The 13,255-nt window shown below is 35.9% G+C and overlaps 1 protein-coding gene across 2 annotated transcripts in view; it reads right to left on the reverse strand.

Moving 5' to 3' along the window:
- Window positions 1-13,255, reverse strand: part of ADGRB3 (adhesion G protein-coupled receptor B3) — a 723,536-nt gene that overhangs the window by 16,337 nt on the left and 693,944 nt on the right. For both annotated transcript variants that reach the window (XM_028097735.2, XM_088024325.1), the window contains one exon: window positions 6,678-6,713. In XM_028097735.2, the coding sequence (XP_027953536.1) occupies window positions 6,678-6,713 (36 nt within the window). The remainder of the gene's footprint in view (window positions 1-6,677; window positions 6,714-13,255) is intronic.

The raw sequence follows: 13,255 nt of genomic DNA on the forward strand, positions 1-13,255 counted from the left end.
TATGCCACTGTGGAAAACTTCTGACCTCCCAAACTTGTTTTTCTCAGAAACAAATTAGAAGACCACAGCTCTAAAATTAAACAGACTAAATAGGATGCCTATTTTAGTTGGTACCTGAGTCTTCCAAATGTATCCAAGACTCTAAAATCACCTCTTTGCAAAATAAGGTTTCTAAATTAACCATGACACACAAACAATTCACAGTAGACAAAAGGGGTTCTGAGGCTACTTTTTCCCTTCCCTCTCCTCTTTTGTCTCCAGTACCAACTTCCTCTTTCCCCTCTACCACCCCCACCTCCTCTATACCCCCACTTCCTCATCTAGCAAACTGTGGACCATAATTAAATAATTTATTAAACCCAGAGAAGATCCTCAAAAGTTTTTATAAATGGATTACCTCCTGAGATTAGTGAATTAAAACAAAACAAAACCAAAAACCGTGACGTGTCTTTTGGGGTCTCTTTTTGCATCTGTGTGTTTATGACTGTCTAACACTGTAGATATGGTATTTTTCTACTTCTGGGTGGTACTGCCAAAGTTAATTTATGAAAGGAGCCCTATTTAATTGGCTTTAAAATGAAGCACTTATGAATTAAGTTCTCAGAAATATAACATCCACTAACCCAAATATTTTTCAGGTTCACATGATTTGGGAAAATATTTGATGTAAAAGCTAGTTTAAGGTTGTTGGTTCAATTAAAATGTGTGTCTTTAAAGTTCTCAGCATTAAACATAAAACTTTTGTTCTAGCGAGGTTTATTAAAGTGCAGTACGTTCATGTTATTTCTTTTACAAAATTTGTGAGCAAGAAAATAGCTTAGGCTGATAGCTAGTTGTCTAACGTCTCATTACGTTTTGGTGGGTAATCTAAACATAATTATTAAGAATAAGTAAGTTAAAATAAATGTAAGTAGGATAAAAAGTTTTTAGGTAAACTTTTTAGTTTCCCTAATACATTTGGTAACCTTAAAGTTTTGCTAAGTTAAAATAAATGATGGATATTCATTGAATATCTACATCATTTCTAAATAAGGTAGAAAATGGACATCTTAATTACTGAACATAGGTTTATCTATTTCTGGCTTCTTTTTACAGAGAGACAAAAGATATTTTATTAATGAACATTTTTGTACCACATTGAAAAATTGTACTAGAAATTATGAAATGTATTCATGAATTGCCAGCCTAAAAAAATGCTAATCTAAAAGTTCATAATTGCTTGCTTAGTTTTCACTAAAAATTAAGGCTTCTAAGGGTTAAGAATTCTAATTAAGGTTTCTAAGTGGTAAGGATTCTAATTAACATATGTAATTAAAGCTAGTAGACACAATAAGGGAAACAACTCTATACAAGGAAAGTAGGGTATGTTTTTGGGTTAGAAAAGGTATGAGGAAAAAAAAGGTATGAGGCATGGAGATACATTTCTGTTGAGGGAAACAGAAAGGACAGACTAAGGTGGACATAGAAAGCTGTGGAAGGTCTGTGAAAAAGGAATCTTGGGAAAAATTTTTATGTATGATCAAGCTGGATAAAATTTGTTATAAGGGTTTAAAAAATAACCTTTAATAGTATATTTATGTAAAATTAAACCTTGATTTTTCTTTTACTTACTATAAGGACAAATTTTTCTTGGACTTTTGATAAGAGATTGTAAAAAGTTCTTTATCTTTTAAAGTAATCTGGCTTAAAAAAAGGATTCTATGTTTTGTTAAAATTTTCTGTTTTTGCAGTCTTTATCAGGTCTTTAATTATGTAAGTTTTAACTGGAACTCTGTGACTTTCTGTATTTCCCTTTTAACATCTTCCATTGTTGTCATAGTTAAATGGATGACGGTTATTTCATCAATCCTATTTGACCAAGTGTTTTAAAACTTTTTGATATTTTTGACAAATTTCTCCAAATCCAATTTTAAATAGTCTTTTTGATCTTGAACTAACTTCGGGTTTTCCAAGAAGTCTCTAAAACATCTCAATAGATTTGTTCTCCTTACAAAAAGAGAGAGATTAAGCCCTTTAGGGTTATTTGATATGTTAAATTACATGAGAAGCATTTTCCAATAAGTGATGATAAACCATCTTAGGTTATGTTATGCAGGTAAATGTTATTAATATAAATATTTTAAGAATTATATGAAATTCCTGGAAATCTGATGTCTTGGTATAATGTAACTGGCCATAATTCCAGTTATTATCTTAAAATATATGGAAAACCAAATTTTCTTGTCAACTCCATTATAATGAACTTGCATCACATCTTTAATAATGGGCATTTTAAGTCTTTTGTCATTTACATGGAGTTATGGTTTTACTCTGATGCTTTTAGAAAAGTGTTCCTACAGAAGTGATTGGTCTTCAAAGAGATTCATGGGAAGAGCTCAGAAAAAGTGCAGGTTTCTGGTAACTTTGAGATCATAAGTTGAACTGGGTAAAAATTTCCAGAACTAATGTAAAAACTAGATTCAAGTGGAATAAGAATAACATGGTATTGAATGAATGGAGGAAGATGATTATAATTTTTATGACTTCTAGTTTTCAAACACTACTGGTACTTTAATGTTTTGCTTGCTACATTAAAAGGAGCCCTTTTATTCTTTTCTTTAAAGCTATCTATGAAATACAGCAATTTGGTAAAATATAACTTTGTAAACAAAGATGAAATATTTACTTTTTCTCCCTACCTGATCCCTCCAGAATTTTGAAACTCTTCAGTACTTTTTCACATGGCAATATAGTTAGTTATTTACATAAATACAATGAGAATCCGTTCTCCTTGTAATAAAAATTGGAAATATTGGCTACTTTACCAAGACTCTGGATTATTTTGGGAGAGATGTGCATAAACTCAGATTTGACAGGGCAGTTTTTAAGGAACTAAGGCTACTTTATGGAGCCAGTAAACTTCCTCATAAAAAATCGACTTGGCACCTTGCTTACAAGGTTCTAGCAAAGCAGTCTTAAAAAGAGCTTATATGGTCAATCACTGTTCTTGCTAAACTTGTGTAAATAGTCAGGCCAAGTTTAATGCACACAAATTAGTTTTACTGTGATTATCTTTAGTAAATATCAGGGGAAGTATAGAGAGAAAAATCATGTTTGCACATTTGTCTGTATTAGATTCTAATCCTGTTAAACTGTACTAGATCCTGAATTCTTCTGGTTTTCTCAAATATCTGCCTACCACTCTCCAAACTAATGTTTCCAATTTTTCCCATGCTTCTGATTTGGATCAAAGACTGCCCTTGAACCTCCTTGAAAGGAACTATACCAGGTCCTCCTCATTACCCAAATGACAGCCCGACTTCAGGGGTTTGAATCTTGGACATACATCCCACAGCTAAAGATGGCTGCACCTGACATCTGGTCTTTACGAACCCTGGAGATTTTCAACCAAATGGAAGAGAAATAGTGGACATCAAGGCAGACTGCTTCCACTCAAGACACCACATCAAGACTTCATACTTTAAACATAAAGTCTTTTTCCCCTTCTTTTACCTTGGCATTGGCCTGGAAAAAATAAAGCCATCACCTCTATCTTCCTAGGCTGTTGCTAGGGGGATAAACTCTGGAATTTAGAACTTTTTTTTTTTTTCAGGCTAAGAGAAAACCTGATTCCTGATATCTGATCTATTTAGCTGGCTACTTTCAGGTTTGGGCTCCTCATGTAGGACCTTATACAAACTAGATTTATTTGAGAGAGAGAGAGAGAGAGAATACAAGCGTGAGGATGGAGAGGGACAAGAAGACTCCACACTGAGCATGGAGCCTTATGTGGGGCTTGGTCTCAGGACCCTGAGATCATGACCTGAGCCAAGCCAAAATCAAGAGTGGGACGTTTAACCAACTGAGCCACCCAGGTGCCCCCACAAACTAGATTTATTATTCTGCTTCTCTTTGTGTGTTGTATAATCATTTAAAAATTTTGTGCCTGTTGCCTGTTGAACCTTTGCAGAAATAATCTGTCCAATAGGGTGATGCTGGCTCAACATTTCAAGATGATCTCTAATGCTTACAGCCTTGATAAGACAGAGTCTTTAAGTGGGAAATGCCTGAGAGTTCTCCGTTCTATCCCTTGTTACTCAAATGTGGCCTTAAATGGTTTCCAATAATCATGCTCTTTCCTTCCACAGTGGGACATGACAACCAGGAAGGGTCCTTCCTGGCACCAAGGGACAAAAATCACTAAATATAGAAAACCTGACTCTTGATCGGCAATGCCTTCAAGGAATGTTTAAAACAGTACCTCCTGACTTCCTATTTTCCTTTCCAGGCTTGCATGTCCTGAATTGCAATTCCCAAATAAACTCATTTGCTGCTTGATAACCTTTGTTTTTTTAATTTGTTCAAATTTTGATACCATATACTAGATCTCTGATTGGAGCTGAGAATGCAAATCCAGTAAGGAGTTTGGTCACAGAATATAGGGATATCACTACAGTATTTTCTGTATACTTTCCTGAAAGTAAGAATTGATGTTACATCATTTTGACTAGTCAACACTTTGCTCTCTTTACTCCTAAAAACACAGTATTTTCTTGGACATTGGCAACATGAAAGGAGTTTTTCCCAGGTATAACATTTACTGGCCAATATTTTATGTATGTACGAGTTGAGAGAATATTGTTATTGTGTACAGACTTTGGGGAGTGTATATGGCCTAAAGGGAAGACATCTTCAGGAGCCCAGGAGACAAATTTGCTTGTCAGTGGCAAAATGCCTACATTGGCCACTGTGTGTTAAAGCTTATGGGGTGGGAATTTGGGGACTAGCAAGTAGTTTGATATAAACAAAATTTATCCAGCCTGATTTAAAGCAGAGGGAGGCAACTCTGGCTCTTCGTCAAGGACCATCCACAAAGTACAAATATATCGTATTAAAATTTATCAGCATTTAAAGCTGGCAGTAATTTTTCTGAACACCATCTATGAGGTCTCTGCCACATACCTACAGTTGCACACAGACTAAGGGGAGTGGTACTAAAAAGTTTGTAAAGAAAATGTAGTATCTCAAAGTGTCCCCCTGGCTCCCAATTTTACACTTCTAGCAATCATGCGGTAACTAGTGTAATTAAAGAGCTAACTACCCAGGGTTGTGTTGCAACATCTCCCATTACCAGTAAATGTTTTGATAATACCATGGTTAGATGTTGGGATACTAAGCAGCAGGAAAAAAGCATCTGCTTAAGGAATCTGCTACCAGTTGCCACAGAAAATATATGAAAAAGGAATAGTTTTTCTAATGCTCCAACTGACCCAATATGGTAAGATTTCTTTTCAGAGCTTCGGATTACATAGCTTTGGTTGGTTGCATTGAGACTTAATTTTAGATCTAGGTTTTTACTATATTTTGTCACTGATGCCTCATGGATTAATTTCCACCTCCTTTCCTTTGTACTGACACAACTTATTGCTTTCAGGACAAAAAATATATACACAATGATCCTCCATTTTGGGTGACCTAAAGAATAGAAAAAATTTTTTGTCCCTTAAAAGGCAGTAAAAAGTAAAAAAATGAAGATTGCTGAGTGTTTTTTCTTTGTACTCTAAAACTTAGGATAGAACGAAGTTTTTATCCCATGCCAGGTTGCTACAACTGAGATACATCAGTAGGAAATTTTGCCACATAATCATTGAGGTCAGATTCTTTATTATTACTTTTTTAGTAAAATTTCAGACTACAAGAAACAAAGGCTAATTCTCTTTAGGGTAAAACCAGAGCTTGTTTACCAATGCAGTAAATAAAAACAGTAAAGTCTCACTTTTGATACCTGATGTATATGGTTGAACTACAACATTCATCTACATAAAATGATTGATTTAGAAGTTTCCATATTCTAAAAGGTTTCCATAATTTTAGGAATATCAACTAAGATTATCAAGTTCTATGTAAGCATCAAAACAGTACAAATATGCTAGAGAAATTTATAATGTATTATATCCAATTATGTCAGCGGGCTATGAATCATATCCAATTATCAAGATGCATAAGTGCCTTTTATGTGACACTCAAACATGATTAATTTTGTGCTTAGCATAAGCTGCTCAAATGGTATGATTTCAGTGATTTCTAGCATCGATATTACAACATCAATATAAATTCAATGCAAATTGGAAAATGAACATCTTCATCTTGTTTATATCTGTGAAAAGGCATTTACTGAACACAGGAACACACTGAACCAACAGTTGCTACTGGAAAAAAGAATCTGGAATGTATCACAGAGAACCTAAATAATAGGAATCAGTACACAAGGCAATTCCAGAGAAAGCCTAGGTAACCAGTCAAAGCATTCTCAGAGGCTCTGTTTTCAGGTAGTTACGGAAGTAAAACCAATATAACTGTTACAAATATGAAATGAAGAGAATGACATTCCTACCTCATAACAAACTGAATTGATCAAATTCAATCCGCACCATAAATTGCCCATTTGTCTTAGTATTTATAAAATGGATTCCTTGTTTGGAATATCTCAGTTTAGTATATATCTAAGTCAATTAGAAGTTAAAATTTTTTTCTACAAGTAGTTTTACAGTATGGATTCTAATTAAAAATGTTTGACTTCTCATTTAACTTCTAAAAAGTAGAGCTCCTACATACTGCAGAGTAACATGTTTAAGTAATTATATGTCAATCTTGAATTCAAGCAATTAAAATTATTTTAAAAATCCAGAGAAACTTACCTCAAAGTCAAGGTCTGAATATCGTGATTTTCTTCTCTGTTAGATTTTTTTAAAAAGAAGAAAAACCAATATAAAGTTATGTTTAGTCATTCAAATAAAATGAAAATTATTATTTTCAATAAAATGTCCTGCATCTTTGTATTACAAGTATTTCCTTCACAGAAGAATATGTTGAAATTTTTATGATTTCAAACTCTTTCATCCATATTATTTCATTCTTACTTTGAAGAAGAATATAAAAATACAGAGTATTTCTCATCTTGACCTCTTAACTAATTTTTCAGTAAGAATTTAATATAAATTCACCCAAAAATTTCAATCTTGAAGGAGACTTTAGGTCCATATAGCAAAGCTATATTTTTTTACTTTAGAGACACAAAGGATTAAAAGCCATATAGGAAAAAATCATCTAGTCATCTCAAGACTTCCCACCAGCCTATCTCCAGGCTTCATTTCTATTAAAATCTCTCTGGCCTTCTTCTGTCTGAGTCCTAAAGTTCTGTATGTCTCAATCACAGATTTTTTGGTATTTAATAATTCTCCATGATAGAAAAGTCCTAATTGCTAGTTCTTAGAAACAGAAGTATCTATTCTAATTCAGTAAAAAAAAAAAAAAAATAGTCCACACCCCCGAGAAACATAAATGTAGATTTCAATATCTCAATGTTCCTCTATGACTCCAACTCTGTTAAACAGCTCCTGATTCTAGTTATAGATCAATATGTATTAGTAAAATGATTAGGTGATAAGCCTGATAAAGTCAGGAAATATTACTTAAATGAAATTAATGTGACTATGAGTATTAGTGTAGGATAGGTACACTTAGCATGTGCTCAGAGGGATTTGATATAGAAGGAGGTATCTGGCAAATGTAGAAAGGGTCCTCCAAATTTTTAGAGAACAAAAGAAAGTTTCCAATCTGAGGGTGTTTTTTTTTTTTTTAATTTGGATTTTTTTGGAGGAAGTGGGGGTGAAACAAAAAATAAATATTAAAAACAAGTAATATTTAGGCAGTTGAATACCATGTAAACCTTTCCTTTCTCTTCTGCTGTCCCATTACCTATCCCAATACCTACCTTAAGTTCAAATGTATCAGGGAATCCTACCCATGGTAGTTGATTCTTGTAACTGCTAAATAGTAGAGACAGACAGGCACTAATGTAGTTTATTGAAAAACCTGCCTATGTTTTTGCAGCTAGAGTTGCAATGTCACTGTAGAACCAGAGCCTCTCTATGTAACCAACTCCCCAAAGCATGCTTCACTAGACAGAAGGGGCTATACTAAAAGAAAGATTTTGTTAAAAAAGAAAAGTCAAAGTTTTGAAATTATTTGATTTTGGTGGAGCTGGATTACAGAATCCAGTCTTCAAGTATGATCAAGGAGAAAACTGAGAAGGAGACTGCTTTATTAAATGGCAATAGCATGTTGATGTCATTTTGGTCCTTGTCTCTGGCATCACCGTAGCCTAGCTCCGGTGACATCCTGGAAGGCGAAACGTGTGCAGGAAGGCATTTAACCCAGGCCTCCTTTGCCCTCTCCCGCCACTATTGTTATCTAACTGCATTGTATAAAAATCAGGCTCCCATGTGGGGCATCACACTTTGCGGCAATATGCCATACTGAATGTCAGTGCTTCCATTCTCCTCTTGAATGCTTTGCCTTCTCGGCACTGTGACTCAGCAAGATATTTTTTTAAGTATACATTAAGCAAAATTCTTTCCTTAATACACAAAATGCAAGCCTGGGAACAGTTTTAAGAAGTTCCTATAGAACATTAATCATGAGCTTTGCATTCCATTTGAAAATTAAATAGTGAGATCTTATGAAAAAGGTTCCGCTAGCCAGCAAGAGACCCTTCTGCTGCACGCATTGAGGGGTTCTCTGTTGCCAAAGGTCATAACAACCATACGCTGCTCAGTTTCTGAATGCAAAGCTGTGTAGCCTAAGAACTGGAAATGCTGACGGACACATTATCACTAAAGGCTCCATATTTTAGGAACAAGCCCAAAAGATGGGACCTAGAACACCAGAGATTTCACTTCTGATGGGTGATGTCACCTATGCACCTATATTGATATAAAATATGAAAAAGAAAATGGATATACTCCTATAAATAGATTTCTCGCTCTTCTATTGAATTCTATGAAAATTAAATTCTAACATAAACGTATAGCATAACTAGCAGCCTTGAGGGATTAGACGAAGAAGTAAACAAATGAAGCACACAGATTTCAATCTGAAGAGCTTAAAGATGATAGTGGTGGGGATAAGCAGTGAAGACTTAAAAATTAGAGAATGGGCAAAATGTGGCAGATTTTCAGAGCCCATGGGAGGTTAAAATTTGTGTCCTATTATTCATATCCCCACAATACTGACCAAGTGTACCAACCTTTCATAGTTTATAAAGTGCTTTCACCTCTGAACATGCTACCTGCCCTGGGGGATGGTCAGGAAAGTATTATTTTTTGTATCCATTCTATGAATTAGGCACACTGTGGACCAGTGTAGTTAAAATGACTTGTTCACTTAACCTGGGTAGTAAGCAAATGAGCTGGGATTCACACCCAGGTCTTCTGACTCCAAACCCTGTGTTTGATCCACTATCTCCCACTACTAGGTCAGGGGTAAAAGTGGTAATATTTTGTAGGCAAGATGCCTGTGATATTTTATTGTTACTGGAACTCAGCAAGAACAACAATGCAGGACCCAGTCAATCCAAGGCTGACAGCAGTGGGACAGAGATGCTTTCTAGCCATAAAGTAAGTTTAAGCAGATTAACTTTTATTTGTCAATTATATTTTAAAAGAGAAAAAAAGCATCAGCAGGATACTTTGAGAGAAAATCTAATGGCAACGTAAAAGAATTTGTGTTGACTACAATAACTTAAAAACCATTTGAACATGGGATACTTTATGAGCAATGATACAGGAACACATAGTAGCTGACCTCCACCTCTGTGATGTGTCTCCCATTCCAAAATCCTAGTTTATCTTAAAGAGGTATCTGGCACTGGGAATCATGGTGTAATGCAAGAACCAGAGTGTTCAATTCTGTTATCCTTGGTATACTTGCAGTATGTTGGAAAGTCTTCGAAAGCACTCAAGTTTGTGGAAACTGACTGACTTACATGTTTATTCAAATGTCCCTCTGAGTTTGCTCGGAAGTTACTGAAAGGTATAAAGGTGGTTAGAAAAAGTGGTTATGTGTTTAAAAAATGAGAATCTATTAAAAAAAAAAAGTGATCAAGGGGTGCCTGGGTGGCTCAGTCGTTAAGCGTCTGCCTTCGGCTCAGGTCATGATCCCGGGGTCCTGGGATCGAGCCCCGCATCGGGCTCCCTGCTCGGCGGGAAGCCTGCTTCTCCCTCTCCCACTCCCCCTGCTTGTGTTCCCTCTCTTACTGTGTCTCTCTCTGTCAAATAAAGTCTTTAAAAAAAAATGATCAAGACATAACAATTTTTCTGATTAAGTTGACAACTGAAGAACTGCTACACATAAATTTAAAATAAGCCAGGGTGGTGTTAAAATATTTTATGAGGATCTAAATCCCTCTGCCTATATATATCCCCAACTTCTCAAATAACTTGATACAAAGCATCCTTTTTGTCACAGTAGGTGATAAAAAAAATCTCTTCAGTTCTTCTTTGTGGTTTCCTTTCCCTAATTTTCCACTTAGAACTCATCCTAACTTGTATTCTATCCTCAACACTCCATTAAAATTCTTCTTGTCAAGGTCTCTGAGGAGCTGCATCTGGTCAATTTCCAAGGTCAACTTTCCTGTCCTTAGCTTGCTGGACTCTCAGAAGCTTTTGAAAGTTAATCATTTCCCCCAATAAAACACATGATCTTAGCTTTTCCTCCCTTCTCCCCTCCTGTTTGCTGTAGCTCATTCTCAAGTGTCCTTTTGCTGGCTCTTCCTTATCTCATTGTCTTCTAAGTGTTGAGTTCCTGAATTCTTTTTTTCTCATCTTCTCTCCTGGATGACAGCATTCATTCCATGGTGGTAAATACTATTTAAGTTCCAAACACTCTTTTCTTTCTTTTTTTTTTTTAAAGATTTTATTTATTTATTTGAGAGAGAGAGAATGAGAGATAGAGAGCACGAGAGGGAAGAGGGTCAGAGGGAGAAGCAGACTCCCTGCCTAGCAGGGAGCCCGATGTGGGACTCAATCCCGGGACTCCAGGATCATGACCTGAGCCGAAGGCAGTCGCTTAACCAACTGAGCCACCCAGGCGCCCCCAAACACTCTTTTCTTCTTCATGTCTTTCCCATCACAGAAAATGTCAGATATCTAGTTGGTCAGGTCAGAGACTTTCCCCCATCTCTCACTCTGTACATCAAATCCACCAGCAAGTGGTATCTATTTCACCCCTGAAATCTCTCTTGATCCACCTACTCTTCTCCATCTTCACTTTCACCTCTACAGTCAAAGGCATTCTCCTGTCCTGTCTGGATAACTTCAGTAGCTCCCTAACTGTCTTCCAGCTTTCTGCTCTATCCCCACTCCTAATAATACTGGATCCTAATCCTTTCCCCCAAACCATCAAAGGGATGGATGGATGGATGGAGAAATGATTATGACAATCTTTCACTTAACAGTCCTTGTTTGCTTCAGTTGTTTTACAAGGCTCTCTAAAATCTGTTTTTTTCTTCCTATGCCAACGACATCTTAAGGAGCTCACCCACTGTCACACAGGACTTCTAATCCTGTGAAAATATTCCAAACTCTTTCCTATCTCTGTATTACAGTTCCTTTTGCCTGAAACACCTCCTCAACCTCCAGAGAGATCCTCATAAGCCATGTTCCTTCTTAACTTCACCCCATATAGCACTTTAGGAGTTTTAGGTCACCTTATCAAGTCTCTCCTTACATTCTATGGGTCCTTACCCAGCCTAGTACACTCTTTTAGATTATTCATTTGTTACCAGTTAATTATTTCTCTCTTCCATAGGGTTTATTCACCACAGGGATAGGATCCACATCTGTCTTGATCACTTTTATATCCCTAGCATCTGCCAAAGGGCCTGGCACAATAATTCACAAAATTATTGATGAATAAGTAAAGAAGGTACACTACGGCAGGTAAACAAGTCCAAAATAACGTGACTTGTTTCTTGTTTTTGTTCTGTTGTTGTTTTTCTTATTCTTTGGGAGAATATGGGTAAGCGGGCAGACTAAATACACAAAGAAAACCATTATGAATGGATTAGTTGACAGTCAAAAGGATCAAGACAATTGAGGGGAATGCAGGCTTGTCACTAATGGAAGGAAAAAAAATTCAGGATGATTTAAGAGTAAGAAAATGTACAAGAGTATGAGGCTACACAGAGGAATACTTAACAAGTATATGCACTGAGGCATCTTTCCATATCTAAATCCTCTAGAACAATGAATAGTTTCTCAGAGGGAATAATTCATTATTTGTGTCACTTCAAATTAAACTGGACCAGACACGAGAAAATTCACTGCAAGGGATAAATTGCAGTGACTAATAAATGGCAATATGACTGCCATTAAAAGTTTTATTATAGAGTGAGCAATGAACATACTCAAGGAGAAAGCTTTGATACCAAATCCATTCAAAATATCTGTGAAAATAAAACCCGAGGATAATTAATTTTGACAAATGACTTTTATTTCAGCTAATTTTGTTTGCATGCCTGCAGAAAAGACAGAATTCCCTAATCTAGGAGCAAAAACAAAACACTAAAAGAAGGGCAAGCCTCCTTTCATCACAGCTATGTGAGAACAAAATGTAAAAAATAAAAAGTGGCTTCTGGACAAAGGTCAGTTCTGTAATGGTTTCTGTTAGTGACCGTCTCCCAGCTCCCAAGTGAGGCCATAATATTTTGTCTAAAGCCTGAAATATTGATTTAATACAGCATTCAAGCTTCTTCACAGAAATTCAAGATATAATGCTAATGAAATAATAACACAACCTTACATCTGAAGGGCTTCTTTCAATTTTCAAAGGGTTTTCACATACATTATCTAATTTGATCCTCACAGGAGTTTTATGGGAGGCAACTGTGATGTGACATTATAGCTAACATGTTTTACCTTTAAAAACCATTATGGTGAGAGCTCTATAATTCATGTCCAGAAAACTGGAGTATAAAAATGTAGCTTAGAATGGTGTCCCTTTCTACCTGTTTCTAAATTGAGGGAGACTTATCTGACAATGTTTTCAGATACATAGTTAAGTTTATACCGAAATGGTCAGAAAAGCTGGAGTAGCAAATCTTTCTGCTCCTGATAAAATCATTTTGTAACCTATCTAACTCTGATTAGCCATTAAGGGTTTCTTCATGAATAAGAAAAATTAAGACACAATTTGTCAGGAGAATGAGAGGAACCACTTAATGTATTTACATCTGAGCAAAGCGTTTCATAAGAATTCTAGTGATAGTGGAGCTGAGAAGCCACATACAGGATCACAAGGTAACCCAGAGATTAGCAGAAGTGACTATCCCCCCCAGGCTGGACAAAGGGAGATAGCATTGTGACCTAAGCCTAAGGCTGAGACACCTGGCCAAAGCCAGAAGCATTAAGAAACAGCAGCTAAAGAGACACAGGAT

Source organism: Eumetopias jubatus, unplaced genomic scaffold (genome assembly GCF_037043125.1).
Source record: "Eumetopias jubatus isolate StellerSeaLion01/CBP00866 unplaced genomic scaffold, mEumJub1_p1.0 scaffold_6, whole genome shotgun sequence".
Taxonomy (NCBI): domain Eukaryota; kingdom Metazoa; phylum Chordata; class Mammalia; order Carnivora; family Otariidae; genus Eumetopias; species Eumetopias jubatus.